At 42.2% G+C, this 21,094-nt stretch overlaps 1 protein-coding gene across 1 annotated transcript in view; it reads left to right on the forward strand.

The window, feature by feature from the left end:
* Positions 1-21,094, forward strand: part of FAT4 (FAT atypical cadherin 4) — a 124,123-nt gene that overhangs the window by 79,536 nt on the left and 23,493 nt on the right. The window contains 3 exon segments of the mRNA XM_039550876.1: positions 8,392-8,572; positions 11,913-12,163; positions 14,548-18,897. Coding sequence (XP_039406810.1) covers positions 8,392-8,572; positions 11,913-12,163; positions 14,548-18,897 — 4,782 coding nt within the window.

Here is a 21,094-nt window from a genome sequence, read left to right on the forward strand (position 1 = left end):
TCCAAAATCAGGAGACAAGAGAATTGAGAGTGGCATTTTGTGTGTGTGGGAATCTAATAGCAGGGTCTTGCCCTATCACAGACCCTAGAAACTGTTAGCCCTGTGACATTTTTCTCTAGAAGACAAAAGCTCCAAAAACTATTTAGGAAGAGAGTTTGTGGCAGAGTCAGCCCAATATTCCCTAAGGAATTACTGTCAGGGAAGAGAGCATATCAGTTTCTATAGGATTTGACACATTTCCTCCCCAAAGGAGATGAGGGCTTTAGCCCATTCCCTCAGAGAACCGCCCCATGAGATGCACAACACAGCCCCAGCATGCCATTTGCTGGATTTCGTCCTCTTTTTGGACTTAAACCTTCATTATTAGATCAATATTTTCAAAATAGCCCAGCAAGAGTCTCTGGGCTAAATCCAAGCATATAAGTTCTCTGGGGTGGGCTGCAGGAGAGACATTCAGGTTGGCAAAGGGCTCAGACTGACCAGCTCAAGCTGAAATATCTGTGAAAACAATGAAAGATTTTCACTCAGATTAACATAATGCACAGCACTTCATTTTCAAACCAACTCAAACTAGTTTCAGGGGGAAAAAAATCCAGGTATATCTCTTCAAAAAAAAAAAAAAGATTCAGGCTCGTTTATTTAAACTGGAAAAGAAGCTAGAACATAATGCTTAATATGTAAAAATTTTCAGGTTAGAAAGAATTGTCTGTTTTTCGGTTTTCAAGCTGTAACACTTTCTCTCTTACCTCTTCATTCATCCATCTTGCTCTGATTAGTTTGGAACTTCTACATCTAAATTAATTTTAAATTGTTGTTCTGCTTACATCACTTACCTGTGAAATTCTATTTCATATCTGCTAATGAGATCTCTGGATGTAATCTGTTTTGCAGAAGAATACTTAGAGTAGTTCTTAAGCAGTTTATCAGCCTTTGACAAATACTAAGATTTTTCCAGCCTTGGTGATCTTAAACTGTTTTTTTAAATTAAACATTACACCTTATAAATTGTAAGTCTGCTAGCTCAATCTTCAAATACAAAGCTACAATTTCAGGAAGCCTTAATTGCAAGGATAAAACAAGGAAAACATGCACATATTGCCTGAACACTTAGCCTGCTGGTTAATCTTCTCTATTTATACAGGGTGTTTTTAAAGCGTAATTCAAAATTGTGCATTACAGGAATTTCACTGTGGGATATTCGGGAGTCACAAGCCGTCAAAAATTGCCTTAGTCAGCAGTTCCTGCAGGAGCCAGCTTCTCTGTTTCTTCTGTTTACAGCAATAACTTATAACAAGGAGGAGTAATTTGGTGGTTTTAAGGAAATATTTTTTTAATGGCTCTGCCTTTCTTCTGAGTTGCAGTTCCACTTTCTTTCAATCTCACTTAGGTCGCCAGAGGCCGTGGGTGGGGCACATGGACATGCCCACTCTCCCAGCACCGCCTTCCTTGCGGGCACAGGGAGATCATAAAATGATTTGGGATGGAAGTGACCTTGAACCTCATCGAATTCCAACCTTCTGCCACAGTCAGGGGCACGTTCCATTAGACCAGGTCACTCCAAGCCCCATCCAAACTGGCCTGGGACCCTTCCAGGGACGGGGCAGCCACAACTTCCCTGGGCAGCCTGTGCTAGGGCCTCACCACCCTCACAGGGAACAATTTCTTCCTTGCACCCTTACAACCAGTCATATGCCATGATTTTTATGAACATTAAGTTCTGCGTTTTCCTTAATTGTTCTTGTTTTGAACCATTTGGTTGCTCTGGAAATAAATGCGCTTCTGGCTAAGAAATGTGCAGTACGTACATGTGAGATTGTCAAACGTGAAGTTGTGCTAAATATATATTATACTTTATTGCATGTGTTTCCTTCTCAGTCAGTGTCTGTGTTCCTGTAGGTCTGTAACAGTGCTCCAGCTTTTTTTTTACCTCTCTGGGTTAACAGCTGCAGGAAACTGCTCCTGATCAGAGGAGGAGAACAGGGATAGGGAAATGTGCACATACACCAGAGGCCTTAAAACTGCCCCTCTGTGTCCCTTTCTTACAACAGCATGTTAAATCAATCATAATGTGTTGTTGCCCCTGTTCTGAAGCCCCAAAGCTTAATGAATTCATAGGATGTAGTCAGTCAGGAATTTTGGTATCCAAATTTAAAACCCATGTGGATAAAACCAGATGAGAGATCCCATTGTGCATCACCATTTTGGGACTAAGTTTTCTTTTGCACTCTCAAAACGAGTGTGAGTATCTGTGTTTGTGCACAAGCATCAGCCTAAGCATGGCTGGACATGTTGTTGCTTGAACAAGGTTGGACTCTGATCCAGTGATTAATTTATTATTTTGTTTTCACTTTTGATGTTCTCAAATTTAGTTTCGTTTGCTCCCAGTTTATTTAGGCTGCTAGATGGGGGATGATACTGACTTTTCTAATACCTGATGTAGTACAGAGAGTCCCTTTTTCTTTTTTTTTTTTTCTTGTTAGATAATCCCTGCAAAAGTACAGATCTGTCCCAGCTATCAATCTATTCCCTTGGGTTTTGAAGTACAAGTTCTGTTAAATCAAATTTGACACACTCAGAAATGTTGAAAATTTGAGTCTCCTGCATGGTCTCATTCACCACGGTCACCAGCTGACCTGACTGAGAGTACAGCTTCTAACTTTTTAATATCTTTTATTAGCCACTTACTTGAGCTTTTGTCTCAAAATAATCTAGGCTCACCAGTTTTTTTAAGACTTAGCATGACAGCCTGTGGTGAAAAATTGAGTAAGAAGAAAACAAAGCACAGTCAACATACCCAGCCAGGACAAATATTTGTGGTGCAATCTTGTAAAAAGAGCTGCTGCTTTTTCTCATTTCACATACGCAGTTTCTTCTTTGTTCTTGGAAAAGAAGTTAAAGTCGTCCATGTTCCAAATCAAGGTTCATGTGCACTAGGAATGCAAAGTGTAATGCAGGCTTGTTGCATTTTCACTTAATCTAGCTCCATATTTATTTTAGGACTCACCAGTTGAGGGAGGCTCAGCACGCTCTGCATTTAAATGCATTTAGAAAGATTGGCCACTTTATTGTGAGAAAGGCCTTGTTTACTTGAGTGTAAAAGTTAATTCTCTGTGATAACACATACAAGTCCTAGTCCTGGGACTCATTCACAGTGTTTGACTGGAGAAGTGAAATCCGCTTTGTTGCAAAGCAACACATTTCAGTGAGGCAAAAATTCCATTTCTGTTAAATCGCTTTCCAATTTTCAGCATAATGATGTGTTTAATTTACCACAAAACATGGTAAACTGCCTGCAGTATGAGTCTTGATTAGCCATTTAGATTCATTTTATTTCATTTTAATCCTTTTTTTCTTTCATTTTAGTGAAATGTATCTGTGGCTTTTTTGCTTAAGTTTACTGTTAGTTTTCTAGCACGTGATTTAGATATCTTAGTGCTGGCAAAAACTTTTGAGTTCCTGCTTTCTGAAAGGAATGATGGTTTTACTATCTGCTGTGCTAAACCATGGTGCAGACAGGACCTAGAAGCCATTAAGGCTTCAAACAATATGTGGATGGTGTGCTGGACACATTCTCCTATTTCTAATTTTTGCTGTGAGCCAAACAGCACCATGCAGCCGAGATAATTTCCAATAGCATCATCTTTTCCTGAGCTTTCTTAAAGAACCTAAATGGCTTTGCAAGTTTCCTTCCATGGTTTTTTTTCTTGCTGCTCCAGTGCACTAAGTGCTCTGATCATTCCTCACTCACCCAGATGTGGTATGGAGAGGTGAACATGTACCAGAGCAGACACTGCCATGTGTTTGGGGATTCCAGGGAGCCCAAACAGCTTCCTTTTCCCATTCCCCAGGACAAGGGACAAGCACATAGTGTTGGTGTGTGGATAGACCAAGGCAAAAGTGAAAGTAGCCTTTAGGTGCATCCCTTGTGGGTGACTTTGTGGGTTCAAAGCATCAGCATAAGTGGGGGGAATGAGTGGCTTATGATGAGTTCATCCAGAAAGGTGTATTGTCCTCTCTTTGCTGGTTATCCAGCATTTGAGAAATAGAGATTGTCAGGTAAATTGTATTTCTCCCCACGGTCACCTTCCTGCATTTTGTTTCCTTTCTTCTACTTGTATTGATGCACAGAGCCATTATTTTTCATCCCACCTCTCCTGGACAGGGAGAGGAAAAAATTGAGAGGGCTTGTTACCATTTCTAAAGTGACAAATTGCAAATATCATCATATTTTTTTGTGGTGATCAGCTGCAAGCAAGCATAGGTGAATGGAGCAGAAAACCTGCTTGTAGTTCTTTGCCACCTTGCTGGGACAAGAGAGATCGTGCCCCGTGCCCCTGCCTGACCCACATTCCCCATGGCTGTTTCTTCCTGTCACTTCCTCCACTGTCTCTTGCAGAGAGGAGAGCCACAGCCCAGTGCTGGCCGATCCCAAGGTGGCCTCTCATAACCTCTCTCTGTAACTCATCCTCCGCCACGGGCCCCCAAGGAGCAGGCTCCCAAGGTCTGCTCCTTCTCTTCATCCCCAGACACATGTTTACTTGCAGATGTAAGCAAAAAAGATGAAATTTTTGGGAGAGCGTCCGTGGGAAGCAGTTTTCCCCCTGAACTCAGTGTTACTATTTTGACACTATCCCAGGTTAATCTCTGTTTCAACAGTGACGTGTGTGGACGTCTGTGGGACCGTCTGCTTAGTGTATATGTACAGCTGCCACCTAGAAAATAAACTGTGCAGTTCACAGAAACAGACCTCAGCACACAGAGATGGGAAATTCAGAATAATAATGATAATACATGAATAGCACCATCTTATAAATTTTAAAGATTTGATACTCACTGAACAGGAACAGCCAACTTGATCTCTCCCATTTAGTTCACACAGTCAATTTTATGTTCTCTGGTTATTCATCATTTGATGGTTCCTTCACTCCTCAATCCTTCTAGAAAACTTTTTTTCCAACATGGATATTCTAAGCCTCTGTGAGACATGGTATTTTGGGATTTGGGAAGAAACCTGCTAGTTGTATAACACCAGAGAAATACTCTAAATGAGGAGTGTCTGACAAAGAAATAGTTGCTGCTTCTTCCGAAACATAGCCAGGCTATCATGAAAAATCACAGAAATTTTTAATGGAAGTTCACTGAGGGAAAAGTGTATGTTTGTGGCTTTAGCCCTCAGGGCTGTTTTTAAAAGTACTCAGAGGCTTGTGTGGCTGTGTACAGCAATTTTAGATAGGTTGTAACATGTCTGGTTTATTAGGAAAGGTTTGGGGTCATCTTGTGTGTCTGGCTAATATTGCAGAATTTACACTGAATTTACTGCCCTTATTTATGCAAAATATTAAGAGCAGTTTGAATAAAATAGGGGTGATGCTCTACCATAATATGAATAACTGACTTGGGGGAGATTTGCTATTGAAGCAAAACTAAGAAATCTGGGAACTCAGCCTGACCATGGAAACTACTTCTCTCACCACAAATATGACATGTACATTTTATGAAACCTGCTTATTACCAAGGGCCAAATTCTGTGGTCCTTATGCAAGCACAGCTTTCACTGGAAGTTCACTGAGGACGGTAGAATTTGGCCCCGAGCTATTTCTTTTCCATATGAAATTACTTCATTTGTAATTTCCTCTTCTTACATTTCTCAGTAACTGCAGAAATGTGAGCTAGTAGTTTAATTTCAACTGAGTAAAAGCTTTGAGGACTCTCAGTGAAATTGCAACTTTATCTTTCGGTGTAACAGAATAAAGGAGTAAATTTGTGGACGTGATATTTTACTTAGAGGGAAAAAAAGCATATTTGGGTAAGTACACAGACAGGAAACCAATGTAAATTTCCATCTAAGTAAGAAGAGAAAGTTTTGGGGTTTTGAACTGAGGAGCAGTGACTTGGGATGTTACAAACAGCTGAATTAATATTGGACTTCTGGGATGTCTCTGTGAGCACTCTGCAGCCACAAGCTAGTGTTGATGAGGTCTGGGTTACTAATGTTACCCCAGCTAATTTTGTTAGTGCACTGCTCAGCCTTGGCTGGTACAGTCCCTTCTCTGAGGCTGACACAAATGAGCCCATACTGCACTGCATGGTGCCTTGGACACACTTCCAGGGAGGAAGGGGAATTGGAGAATAAGGGATTGGGGTATGAGGCAAAGGTTGGGATCTAAAGGCGCTGCCACCTCTGTTCATTTTTGTGACTGAACCCATGGAGTGAATTTTCTGGCCTTGGCTTTGACTTAGCAAATACGTTTAAAACAGCGAGTTTCAGGTTTTAGCTGTGAGCTAACTTTCTTTTCCAGGCTGAATTGCATTACTGATGCTCTTTGAATGTGACTTACCCAAGATTAATTTCTGAATTATATATAAATTGTTTAATCAGCTGCAAAACTTTACAACTTTCAACCTTTCATTTCATTAGCTGCAAGATGAATGTCAATAAAATGCGTTTGGAAGGCCAGAGCTTGATGACACACGCAGCAAACGCCACTGAGGACTCTCTTTCGTTTAATGCAGTAATAATAAACACTTCACAGGCAATATTTCAGCAATCAAGAACACTTTTGCAGGCTTTTCTATCTATATGTGTTTGGCTAAATGACAAAATCGTGAGTTAAAAAAAAAAAGGCTAAAAAATGAGTCAGACTTATTGCCTTAATGTAACTTTCCTGGCTGAAAGCGTATTAATTGGCAGAGTGAATTACCTCAGACTAGAGCTGAGAAAGGCCTCTATTGTGTGATGTGAAACCTATACTCCTTGGCTTGCACGTTCTTTCCTCGGCGTTGTGATCCTTCCCCTCTGATCAGCAGCCTCCAAACCCAGCCTCGTGAGATTTGTAACACCTTTCAATTGGAAGCTCTGTCATTCAGCCCATTTGGGCATTAGACCACGTTACTGTGAAGCATTTTGTGGTGAAAAATCCTCCTTCCCGTGCAGAGGCTGCTCCCAGCTTCTTCCCGCAGTGCAGTGCAGTGCTTCTTCAGCCTTCAAGGGTTAACATGTGGGAAAATGGGTTGTTATTTCTCCTTTTATATAAGAACTTTGTGTTTGGAGCCCTTGCCAGGAGCAGATGAGACCCAAGAGCAGAGCCTGCCTCCTTCCCAGCCCTAAGGTTGAGCTCCAGCAATAACCTTGGATAGCAGTGACCCAATCATCTGCCGGGCTGGAAGGACTGGGGCGGTCACACGGGGCAGCCTGCGTTCCATCAAGTGACAGCTCCGTGTAATATGCCTGCCTCACGGCAAGGACTCCACCAGCCTCTGGCCCAAAGCATTTCATTATCATTGCTTTTTTCCCAGTCCAGCAAATGCTGAATTGTTGTATCTGAGATGGAAGGGGAAAGCAATGCAGGCTTGGGTAAAACAGGCATGGTCATCATCTGTCTCTTGAGTAAAAGGGGCCATAACTTAAGCGTTTTATGCTCTGCTATCACTTTTTCCTTCTCCTTCCTGTGTATTCAAAGAAAGGAATAATCCCTTTTTTCCAGGGGACCCTCAGTGAAGAATTTGGTTAGCAGGAGATGTTGCTGATTCTTGGCTGAAAAGAAGTGTAATGAATGGACTGGCAAAACTAACATGAACTTGTAAAAGTCTCCATTGTCTTTTTTTGCATTTGACAAAGGAAAAGCTTAAGAGGGCAAATACTGAGAGATTGCACATGAATAAACATGCTACTTGATGCTCGTTGCTGCTCATCAGAGTTAAGTTTAGAATAACAAGGAGGATGAAAGCCCTGGGTTAAATAAGTTCAGCCTGATTTCTCGTAAGCCAGTATCCCATTGAAGCAAGCATTATTTGCTGCTATAGATGGTCGCTTCTATGGAGAAAATGAGTCTGAACAGGGCTGGAGACTCATTGCAGCCTTCTCACCCACTCCCAGAAGGTCTCCCCAGGTCAGGGCTGTGACTGGCAGTGAAAAAGCCACATGGAAAGCTGGGTTTTGCCACTGTTTCCACTCCATTTGTTTTGCGGACAAATAAATTGAGGGCTGGAGTCTTCACGGCTGTCAGAGTGCCACCTTTGAAGGTCTTCTCGCAGAGAAATAGCAAAGTCAACCACATCTCCAAATTGGTCCTAATTGTTACAGGAAGGCTTTCTGAGCAGTTCCAAGACCATCTTTTTCCACTGAGCTTGTATTACAAAATATTTCTGGAATTAGATGGAGCAAGAGAAATAATTTTTTTTTTTGTTGTTTTCTTTGTCTTTCACTGCTTGTACTTCATGTCAAGACGACTTTGAAACAAACCTGACCCTGTCCTCTGTGTTGAGCTGCCTGTCTTGCTCTGTGAACTGTGACATGCTCAAGCGCTCGGCTCTAAATCAGGGCTGGCAGACCTCCGATAAGCATGCTGGTGTTTGTAACCTCTAGCACTTTGTATCCCCCCTTTCCTGCAGGATCTCCTGCCCTCACTGGCACTGGAACCGTTGCTGTCACAGTGGATGATGTCAATGACAATGTCCCCACGTTTGCCTTTAACGTGTATTTTGCCACTGTTCCGGAGGATGCTCCCACGGGGACAGATATTTTGCTCGTAAACTCCTCAGATGCTGACGCTTCTACAAATGCTGTTATTAGGTAGGTCGATTACTGTTGCTCCGTGGAATACTGCCTCATATCTTGCCTGAAGTTTTCTTTTTCCCCAGTGTCCATCACCAACGTGCCTTAAAGCTGTAAGACAAAATAGAACAGCTTTATGTGTGTAACTAAATTACTTGGGCAAATCTGTCTTTTTGTTGTTCATAGGCTTTTAGAGTTATATTAAGGACAAATAGAGTTGTGGAGTTACTTTATTTTTTTACTGAGAGAAAAGCAAGCCAGTTTAACTTGCACCTGCACCCACTACCTGCCATGTTACTGCATTCACACCTTTTCATGAAGTGAGCAATTTTCACTGCAAGCCAGCATGTTCCTTTAGTAAATTTTTGGTCAGTTAATGTCTTCAGTTTAACATGAAAATCACACAAAGATAGGCATAAAGTTTGTCATTCAGAAAACCAGTAAAGAGTTAGAATTTGGCATTTTTGCACTAAATGCCAAAGGGTTTTCAGGGCTCAGTTGATGGAACTTCACTGGTCACTGGGCTGAACACTGGCCATTCCCAGTTCCACAGACAAGAGTAATGAAGATGCTGAGTGGCAGTGACAAGCTGAAGATTATCCACTGAGGACAGATACATTGTGAATGGAATGCAAAGCAAATTTTCTATTAGTTCTTAATCTTACCACATTTAACTATTGTGGCTGCAAACATCACTGTTTCCAAACTCACAAAGCAGGATATAAAAGTAGCTTCTTTATTTACCTTTTGTTAGTACCTCAGTTCCTTCTTCAAAGAGCACAGGAATACCTCTGTGTCACTTTTTTTTAAAGGAAGTAAAATAAAACAGACCTATGTTATGGCAAAGCAATGTCTATAAAATACTGAAATATTTTCTTTCCAACTAGCTACAAGCCAAAAATAGAAGCTTGACGTTTAGACATCTTTAGATATTTGAAAATCATCCACAATTTAAATTTATTAAATTGTGAAACAATGAAGCTTTTAATTCTATTCACTCTTAGTCTAAAAAACTATTTCTGGCACAAGCTCCTTTAGAAAAAAAGAATTTCATGCAAATCATGAATGACTGTAATGATTACGTCCCATAATCAGAAATTATCAGAGTGCTCTTGGATTTCTTTAGTGTGGTTAAATTGCTTTAATATCTCTGCCATTAGTCTTTTGTCATTCACTCAGTACCTCATCATAGAATTAGTTGATAATTTTTTTTTCCCTTCATAAGTAGCTATTAAAAATTGTTTTCAGGTTTTGTTTTACACTCTTTAGGCTCAGGAACAGACTTTGTTTTTCTTGGACAGAACTTGTCCAGATTCAGCATTTAAAGTAGATCTTAAAATATGACTGGTATTACAAAACTGGTGAAAGCCAGAAGGACCAGAACATGCAAGGTCGTCTTGTCAGAGGTGTTGAGCACTCAGAACTTCTTTTCAGTCTTGTTAAAGTCTGTTTCAAAATTAAACCTTTGGTTTCCGAAAGGGATATTTAAAATCCTTGGCTAACATTTTCACTTAAAGTCAAAAAATGTGCTGTGTTTTGAAAGAAGTTAATCTTCTGGAAAACTGTCACCTGTCCCTATGTGCCAACTCTTCTTCTCTTGTTTCTGGTGATAACCTGTGAAGTCATTAAAGGAGGGCGATGGAGTTGTAAATGGCAAGGCACACTTGAGCAGTCTTGTTAAATATAGCAGACATAAGAGTCAAAAGGCCAGATTTTAAGTGTTTGGATCAAATTCCTTTTATGCCACTTGTCACCATTAGAGTTTCAAGGGGTTTTTGGTTTTTATTTTGTTTAGGTTTTTTGTGTTTATTCTGGATTTTTTGCAGTTATGTTGAGACACATTTACATTGTCCAGTTGGTTTACATGCAGATATAATTCAAATAATCTTATGACAAATACAATATGTCTTTATTATTTCCTTTAAAAAAAAAAAATCATGGTATCTTGCCAGTGCTAACATTTGAGCCACTACATAAATGTGGAAACACAGAAGAGAAAGTTTCTGTCTCTGCAACACCTCACGCAGGGTTAAATCACTGCAAAGCACGGATGAAATGTGCCTGTGCTGCTGCCGTTTAGGCAGATTTAAGTGGTGCTTTAGGCTTTGTGCACATTCTTTCTATTCTAGATGCACATTGCTATGGCTGGAGAATAACTGCATATGGCCCTCACATTATATCATAATTAAGCAATTAAAGTGTGCTCATGGCATTGTGTAGAGATTAATGACTGAGCAGGAGAAGTTGCCACAGCTTATTACACAGGCTGGCTCTCAATCCTGTTGGTGCAGCTTCTGGGCTGTGTTATTATTGCTGTCATAACCTGCTCTGGTCTTAAAGAGGTGAAGATAGGAATATTAATCTCTTTCATTAAAGGCACTTTCTTCTGAATCTTTCACAGAATTACCTAAAAAAGCTGCTACTGTGCTCTACCAGAGGAGCAATGCTAACCACAGCTGTGTTGGGTTATAATATTGAACATGAGAATTGTTCATTTTAGCCAGTTTTTGTTTCCATTGTTTTCTCAAAAATCCATTATACAAATTATTTAAAAAGGTAATATTAACCAAGTACCTTTAAAAATATACCTTTGAGATTCATTCTGTGTGAACACAAGCTGGACAAGCATTCCAAGAGAAGGGACAAACTCGGTGTGGTAAGGAGCCAGAGGTAGCCCGTACGACGTGCTGCAGTGAGCAGAGTCAGTTCTTATCAAATCACACAGGGATGTGTGCACACACATACACCCACCAAGAGTCAAACTCTGGTGCCAATTAGTCTCTGTTACCAGAGCTCTCTGGTTATTAATTTGCTATGAATTACTGTAAATTAACATTGAAATCTTGAATAGCAAAACTTAGCATCAGGAAACAATATGGATATTAAATCCTCATTTCATTTTGTAAAACTGTCGTCCTTTTGTTTCAGAAAACAGTACTTTTTCTAGTTATATTCTGCAGATTCAGTTAAGAGGTACATCAGCCTTTTGGAGTAACACTTAATGCGGGGAAATTAATGCCCAGGGAAATCAGCCCTAGAGGATGCCTCCAGTAGGCAGTTTTAAGAGTATGTCTGATGGTATCTTCAAATATCCAAAGGCTCAGTCAGCTACTCATGTATTAGAAATCTATGTGTGTTAAACAACTATGCTTGGAAATATCGTTTATGTCGTTTATGACAGGCTTTGAAATACGAAAAACAGTGGGGACAGGTGGAAAGTCAGAAAAAAATCTGACTGTATTGATACCCATCAGCATGGTGGTCTGAAGAGTATAGAAAATGGTTATTATCTTAAGGCAGCAGGCTGCCTTTTGAAATACTAATCCAATTTTTCTTCCGTGGTTTTCCTTTCAAACAGCTACAGGCTTACGGGCGGCAATTCGCAATTCACCATCAACCCTTCTACGGGACAGATCATCACCAGTGCGCTCCTCGATCGAGAGGCGAGGGAGAACTACACCCTGGTGGTGGTGGCGAGCGACGGGGGCTTCCCCAGGGCTCTCTCCAGTTCCACCAGTGTGCTCGTGTCCGTGGCCGACGTGAACGACAACCCACCCAAATTCCAGCACCACCCCTACGTCACCCACGTCCCATCGCCCGCTGCTTCAGGTAACCTGGTCACGGGTAGTGCTTAGCATAAAAGCGCTTCCATAAACAGAGAATCACGGAATGGTTTGGATTGGAAGGGACCTTAAAGATCATCTAGCACCAACCCACCTGCCATGGGACATCTTCCACTAAATTAGATTGCTCTAAGTCCCATCTCAACTTGGCCTGTAACACTTCCAGGGATGGGTCATCCACAGCTTCTCCGGGCAACATCTTAATGAAATGCAAATCTGTGCCACCAGAAATGTTTGAGATGTTCCTCTGCAGCTGTTCTCCTGGTATTATCTTTGTGTTCCATGGGAATGAGGAAAAACAAACCTGAATTTACCATCCACAATTTAGCAGGCTTTTTCTACTCCGTTCCTCCCATCCAAATTCAATTACGTTCCTGTAGTTACGTAAAGTAGACATACTGTAAATGAGCACCCACTCAAAAACGTGATTATTTTGCCAGGGTTAGGAAGACAATGGCCTGTTTTTATTTTTGAAAGTCTCCTCTGAGCAATTCTTAAAGATGATTTTGACAACCTCTTCCAAAAATTCAGTATCTGTGTCAGATGTTAAATATGTTGCCTTTCCTTGAGCCAAGTGGTGAAGTAAAATAAAATAAAAGTAAATCCAAGGAGCAATCTTCCTTTTGTGGAGCCTACACCCAAATTAAAGTTACTTCACTCAACACAGGAGTTAATTTCTGATTCAGTTCATGTTTCATGTTTTCACATGCATACACATACATGGATATGTGATGCCTACAGAGAGGATTCCATGACAAATGGTTTACAAAACAAGTTTTCTTCTAACAGAAAAAAAGGCTTACTTCCATGCCTTGGATTTTGTCTCTAAATTTTAAACAACTGCAAATACTTCTCCTTTTCATGGAAGAATAGATTTGTTTACAATTCTTCCCGGTTTCCAGAACAACATTATGAAATTGTTTTATTATTGCCTTGGTGAAACTTCGTGTAATCTGACTAGGGCACAGTGACTTTGTCTGGTTGGTTTTGGGGTGTTCCTTTAAATTCTTTTCACGAGGAGTACACATAGGTTGACCTGATGTTTTCTGGCAAGATCTTTTTGGGTGCTTTTTTGAATAAAATCTTGTACAACTAGAAACCTAAGCTATGTTTACTTTGTTTTTAACCTAGCAAAAACCTATGGATGCATCCACCTTTTTATTTACAAGTTTCTTTTCTTTCTGGTATTTTTTAATGAAGTTTAAAAGGGGAAACTAGTAATAATAATAATATAATTTGAATAAGTGAAGGAAAAAATCTTCATTTCTTCCTGTCCCATTTCTCACATGGATTTGAATACTGTTCTTGTCTAAATATTCCTGCCCCTGGAGTACAAATCACTGCACATGACAAATAGTGACATGAAGTATAGTTTTAAGGGATGCTGTCAAAGCCATTCCTGCCTGTAAATGATTTTCCCTTAAGAGGTTGGAAACGGCATGATTTTGTACAAAACTGGGTATTTTCTAAATTTTAGTAACAATAAAACATCAACAGTGTTCTGCAAATTGTTTGAACAGTGTCAAATTTGAAAGACGTGCCGTGCATTAGATCTGTAAAGTCCGGTGAGGAAGAATGCCCTTGGTTCTCCTTGCAGATGGGCAAATACAGAGGTCAATGCAAATGGTGCCCATCAGTCAAGCTTATTGTGAAGTATAAATTCAAAAGACCTGAAAAGTCTTGAGTATAATCATGTTATTGTACTAGTGCGCAATAGTTTTGTATTTATATTTTTCCCCTTTCTCAGAGGACCGGTGTGCTTTTAAAAATGCAGTCCTCTTAGTTACTGTCCTTGGAACACTCTTAGAAAACTAGAAGTAAGGGGCTAGTGGGGAGAAAGGAGCAGTACCTGGGGAATAGGAAGAGAAGGGACTGCAAGGGATATGGTGGGTGTGTAGAGTAAATGTCCATGGGGACTGTCTGTTCACTTACATAACCTTAATAGTCCTTGAATTCCAGGGTGGAGTTTTTTCATGGATAAATAAGCTAAGAGTAATTTTAAAAATCAAAATAGCATTCAATCTTAGTGGATTTGTGGCTTTTATACTGTGAATGTTCTAGAAGTAGGCTTCCAAAAGGCTGCAGGTCCAGTTCCCAGTGCAGTTACTGAGATCTGTACGTCCGTCTCTCTGAATGCAGTGTCCTAGTTTCCAGCTCCACATAGTTTGGCTGCATGCATGTCTTGTGGACTCGCAAACTCACCTGCCCCTTGCTGAACTCAGCATCTTGTGAAAAAAGCAGTTAATCTCAGGGCAGCGTAAGTAAGAGCATGCTGCTCCAGGATGCGCTTCCGAGTGAAAACCTGGTGTCACGTTTCTCACAGTCAGTGCGTTCATTAAAGGACTGACCTACCTTTGTTCTCCATTTCAGGCTCATTCGTGTTTGCTGTGACCGTCACCGATGCAGATGCTGGCTCCAATGCCGAGCTCCATTATTCCCTCATGGGGAAGAACTCTGAGAAGTTCCACATTGATCCAGCAAGGGGGGCAATCCTGGCTGCAAAACCACTGGTGGGAGAGTCCGAAGTCACCATTTCTGTCCATGTGAGGGATGGCGGCCGGTACCCCAAGACAGACTCTACCACGGTCACCGTGAGGTTTGTGGACAAAGCCGAATTTCCTCGTGTTCAGGCAGATCAGGAGACCTTCACATTTCCTGAAAACCAAGCAGTTGGGACGCTTGTCACCACGGTCTCTGGATCTTCAGCCAGAGGAGGCTCTTTGTCCTACTACATCGCCAGCGGTAACCTGGGCAGCACCTTCCTGGTGGACCAGGTGACAGGACAGCTTTCTGTTGGGCAAGCTTTAGATTTTGAAGCCATCCAGAAATACGTGGTGTGGATTGAGGCCAGAGACATGGGCTTTCCCCCCTTTTCCTCATACAAGAAATTGGAAGTGTCAGTGATTGATGTCAATGATAACGCGCCAGAGTTTGAGCAAGATCCCTTCATTGCAGAAATAGCCGAGAACCTGTCCCCAAGGAAGATACTGACGGTGGCTGCTGTCGACAGAGACAGTGGCCTAAATGGACAGCTAAATTATGAAATAATCGAGGGCAATACTGAAAATAGTTTCAGTATCAATCGAGCCACTGGTGAGATCAGAAGCATCAGGCCCTTGGACAGGGAGAAACTGTCTCAGTACACACTAACCATAAAAGCTTCGGATAAAGGCACTCCGCTCCAGAGCACGACTGTCAAAGTTATCATTAATATTTTAGATGAAAATGACAATGCTCCAAGGTTTTCCCAGATATTCAGTGCTTCTGTGCCTGAAAACGCACCTCTGGGTTTTACAGTAACCCGAGTCACAACGTCAGATGAGGACATCGGGGTGAATGCAGTGAGCAGGTACTCCATAAGGGATACGAGTCTCCCATTTACCATAAATCCCAGCACTGGGGACATCACCATCAGCAGACCACTGAACAGGGAGGACACTGACCGCTACAGAATCAGGGTCTCTGCCCATGACTCTGGGTGGACGGTGAGCACAGATGTCACCATATTTGTCACGGATGTCAATGACAACGCCCCACGATTTATAAAACCGTCCTATTATCTGGAGTGTCCTGAGCTTCCTGGGATTGGGCTAAAGGTTACCCAGGTTTCAGCCACTGATCCAGATGAAGGGTCCAATGGCCAAGTCTTCTACTTCATAAAATCCCAGTCCGAGTTCTTCCGCATTAACGCAACCACGGGGGAGATTTTCAACAAGCAGTATTTAAGGTACCAAAACTCCAGCGGTTCCAGCAATGTCAACATCAACAGGCACAGCTTCGTCGTGACATCATCAGACCGGGGCAGTCCTCCTTTAGTGAGCGAGACCACTGTCACCATAAACATAGTAGACAGCAATGACAATGCACCGCTCTTCCTCGCTCCTAAATATTTCACTCCTGTTACTAAGAACGTGAGGGTTGGCACAAACTTAATTAAAGTCACTGCAGTGGATGACAAGGACTTTGGCTTGAATTCTGAAGTGGAGTACTTCATCTCTGATGAGAGCAAAACTAATAAATTCAGACTGGACAGGAGTACAGGCTGGATTTCTGTGTCGTCTTCACTAATGGCTGATTTGAACAAAAACCTCCTGTTTAAAGTAAAAGCCAAGGACAAGGGTAATCCCCCACTCTCATCTGAGGTAGCTGTTGAAATCGTAGTGACAGAAGAAAATTACCATACACCTGAGTTTTCCCAAAGCCGTATGAGTGTTACTATCCCGGAGAGTCATTCTGTTGGAACAGTGGTCAGAACGGTGTCAGCACGAGACAGAGATGCTGCTATGAACGGATTGATCAGATACAATATTTCCTCTGGAAATGAAGCTGGAATCTTTGCTATTAATACAACCACTGGTACACTGACGCTAGCCAAACCACTTGATTTTGAGTTACACCAAAAGCACGAGCTGGTTGTTACTGCCACAGATGGAGGATGGGTGTCCAGAACAGGCTACTGCAGTGTCACTGTTAATGTCATTGATGTCAATGATAACTCGCCCACGTTCAGCCCTGAGGACTACTTTCCCACCGTGTTAGAAAACGCCCCCAGTGGGACAACTGTTATTTGTTTAAACGCCACTGATGCTGACTCCGGATCTAACGCTGTGATTGCATATGCCATTCAGTCCTCAGACAGCGACCTCTTTGTCATTGATCCCAACACGGGAACCATCACCACCCAGGGATTTTTAGATTACGAAACAAAGCAGAGTTACCATTTAACAGTAAAGGCTTTTAATGTTCCAGATGAAGAGAGGTGCAGCTTTGCTACTGTCAACATCCAGTTAGAAGGGACAAATGAATATGTGCCCCGTTTTGTGTCCAAGCTTTATTATTTCGAGGTTTCAGAGGCAGCCTCCAAAGGTACTGTTGTAGGTGAAGTTTTTGCAAGTGATCGTGATATGGGAATTGATGGAGAAGTCCACTACCTCATCTTCGGCAACAGCAGAAAGAAGGGCTTCCAGGTAGATGAGAAAAGTGGCCAGATCTATGTTTCAGGACCTCTTGACAGAGAAAAAGAAGAACGAATCTCTTTGAAAGTCCTTGCAAAAAATTTGGGGAGTATTCGTGGTGCAGATATAGATGAAGTAACTGTTAATATCACAATCCTGGATGCCAACGACCCTCCTGTTTTTACCTTGGGAACCTACAATATACAAATTAGCGAGGGTGTTCCTCCAGGCACCCACGTCACATTCGTCAGTGCCTTTGATTCAGATTCTGTCCCCAGCTGGAGCAGGTTTTCCTATTTCATCGGGTCTGGCAATGAGAACAGCGCCTTTTCCATCAACCCACAGACGGGACAGGTGACGGTCACTGCAGAGCTGGATCGAGAAACGCTGCCTGTCTACAACCTGTCTGTGCTGGCCATCGATTCGGGAACACCGTCTGCAACAGGCAGTGCCTCTCTATTAGTAACTTTGGAAGATATCAACGACAATGGCCCTACCTTGTCCACCAGCCAAGGAGAAGTCCAGGAGAATAACCGTGCTGGAACTCTGGTGATGATGCTTCAGTCGTCAGATCCTGATCTCCCTCCCAACCAAGGTCCTTTCACATATTACTTGCTCAGCACTGGCCCTGCCACCAGCTACTTCAGCCTCAGCACCACTGGTGTCCTGACAACGACGAGGGAGATTGACAGGGAGCAAATCAGTGATTTCTACCTCTCAGTGATTACGAGAGACTCTGGCATTCCTCAGATGTCTTCCACAGGAACTGTGCATATCAAGGTAATAGACCAAAACGACAACCCATCTCAGCCCAGAACAGTGGAAATCTTTGTTCATTATTATGGCAACCTCTTCCCAGGTGGAATTTTGGGCAATGTAAAGCCACAGGATCCAGATGTGCTAGACAGCTTCCAATGCTCCCTCACCTCAGGAGTCACCAGCCTCTTCAGCATTCCTGGGGGCACCTGTGAGCTGCACTCGCAGGCGAGGTCCACAGATGGCACGTTTGACCTGGCTGTCCTCAGCAATGATGGGCTACACGGCGCTGTCACCAGCAGCGTCCGGATTTTCTTCACGGGCTTCAGCAATACCACCATCGACAACAGCATCCTCCTTCGCCTGAGCGCCCACAGCGTGCGCGACTTCCTCACCAACCACTACCTGCACTTCCTGCGCATCGCCAGCTCCCAGCTGACGGGGCTGGGCACGGCCATCCAGCTCTATGGGCTGTACGAGGACAGCAACCACACCTTCCTGATGGCGGCCGTCAAGCGCGGCAACAACCAGTACGTGAACCCCAGCGGCGTGGCCACCTTCTTCGAGAGCATCAAGGACGTTCTCTTCCGCCAGAGTGGGGTGCGGGTCGAGGCTGTGGACCATGACTGGTGCCTGCAGAGCCCCTGCCAGAACGGAGGGAGCTGCCTGAGGAGGCTGGCGGTGAGCCCGGCCCTGAGGACCCACGAGAGCGTCCCTGTCATCATCGTGGCCAACGAGCCCCTGCGGCCCTTCGTGTGCAGGTGCCTGCCAGGGTACGATGGGAGCCTGTGCGAGACCGACATCGACGAGTGCCTCCCATCCCCCTGCCACAACGATGGCACTTGCCACAACCTGGTGGGGGGCTTCTCCTGCAGCTGCCCGGAGGGTTTCACTGGCATGGCTTGTGAGAGGGACATCAACGAGTGCCTTTCCAACCCCTGCAAAAATGGTGCTGCCTGCCAGAACTTCCCAGGAAGCTTCAACTGCGTTTGTAAAACCGGGTACACAGGTACGCTTTTACTCCTCTATACCTTACAGTCCAGGAAAGATGGCGAGAGTGTGGAGATGTGCCTTCTTAGCCCAAACTTGTCTGAATGCAAGCATCCCCAGTAGATGAAGATGTCATGCAAAATGAGGTATTCATAGTGTGAAAACTCAGAAGATCAGGTGCCCTCGATATTATTTTATTTTAGGTCTGTCCCCAGGCAAATCTCACTTACCTGATTTGCATTAGAACAGAAAGATTTTTACAAGAGCTATTTAAATTTATTAAATGTGTAGAAACGATTCCAATGCTCAAGTATGATTTTTCTGTACATGTTATTGTTATGCATATTGTGGGAGCATTTCAAGTCTGTTAGAAGTGTGCCAAGCAAGAAAATCAGCCTCTGCCCCAAATTACTTGCAGGACAGAAAACAGATGAAGGATATGGGAAAAAGCAGAATTCAGGCAAAATGGCCAACCTCTCTGTTCTGTTCTGTATTTTGTCCCTTTGTCATTTATTTTTTTTCATTAAGCACAGAAATGTCTGCAGCATTCCTACCCCTTCTGAGTATTTTTTCTCTAATATTTATTACACATTCAAACACAGCAGCATTGCAACCCTAGAAAAGCAGGCTGGTCTTTGCTTCTGCCATGAGTAGGATATTTAAGGAAGGTCTGAACAATTTTAACCAGTGCTTATAGCCACCTTTTATAGAAATCAGAAAAAAAAAATCCAACCTGAGGAGATTAGGTAAGGCTTTCATTGCCTTTTCTAAGAAGTATTTCTATATTGCCTATGCCCCAGGGCAGCCTAGCTCAGCACAGCTGTGTCCATTCTGGTGTGGGACTTGCCACCACCACAGCTCACCGGTAACCCATGGAGGGATTGGGGGATCCATTGTTCCTTTGAGTTTTTTTCTTACACCAGATCAGTGCAGGAGAGTATGGAGGAGAAAGTTAATTAATCTCAAAGTAAAGGTTTAACTACTTAAATTTAAATCACAGCTGCAGCAGTGAGTGCATATTCAGTGCAATATCAAGGACCCTGATGAGATCTTTCGCGTGAACCTCACAAATGTGCTCTTGAGCCTCAGGTCAGGAGCAATTGTTGTTAATTGACAAGCAGTTCTAATTAAGTTACCAGTCCAGGATTTTATTTCATGTTGCATTAGTACATCAAATTATTTTGCCAGGAGCATGGCAAAATAATTCTAGGGCACCTATGCCCTGTAACTCTTGCGGTCATTAGCACCAGAGAGTAAATGGGCATATGTTTGCTGTTGCAGTGAAGCAAAACACTTCATTAACTCTAGCAAGCAAACTACAGTGTATGCCTCTAGACTGTAATTTGAAACATTTATGAAACATCCAGTGGATTTCTTCTGGTATTAAAGCTCATACTTTAATGCTCAACCCTTATGTCAGCTAAAAATCGAGCTCTGCATGTGACAAGCTCAAAAAAAAGATGAGTATTTTTACTAAGAGAATGTGATGAGATACTCTTAGAGTTTGAAGTGTTGGATTTCTTTCATGCCATGAATTAAATGTGGCATCTGATAGGAGCTTTCTTAAACTCCTTGTCAACACAAATAACCTTAAAATAGACTGCCACTGAGGCAGACGTTTCTATTTGGAAGTCAGATGTTGTTTAATCAGTTGGCCATTGCAGAATCAAGAGTTATTAAAGTGTCCTGAGATTAATTGATCAAGACAGAAAACAAATGGCACCAGTGTAATTAAAAGACAAAATATCTTTGGAGTTTAATATCAACACAGCTTATTAGATAAGATCACAATTAACACACAGTATATTTAGACGTTTTATATCTGCAAAAGCATATTTGAAATTCTGCAAATTAAATATTCAATAGGCTCTGCAAACAAATGTCAGTGTACTGATTGTTTGAGAATGCTTGACATAGAGGCTATTATGTCACTATTATACTGCCATCAGAAAGAGAACACAGCTGCCTGGACTCTTAATTTGCATTCATATGTGATCAAAGATAGCCACAGTGGATGTAAAAATAAAGTCTCAAACTGTTTCTTCATGAATATAAGCCTTGAGTGCTTCAACAACAACAAAAAAGAGGCATCCAAAATAGTGAATTTCTAATTCAGTTTGCCATATATACATAGCTTTGCTGCTTCTGTTGGAATGAAAATACAGTCTCATAATTGAATTTGCATGCTTGGTAATAAAATAATATTTACATGGTAC

Source organism: Corvus cornix, chromosome 4, assembly GCF_000738735.6.
Source record: "Corvus cornix cornix isolate S_Up_H32 chromosome 4, ASM73873v5, whole genome shotgun sequence".
Classification (NCBI taxonomy): Eukaryota; Metazoa; Chordata; class Aves; order Passeriformes; family Corvidae; genus Corvus; species Corvus cornix.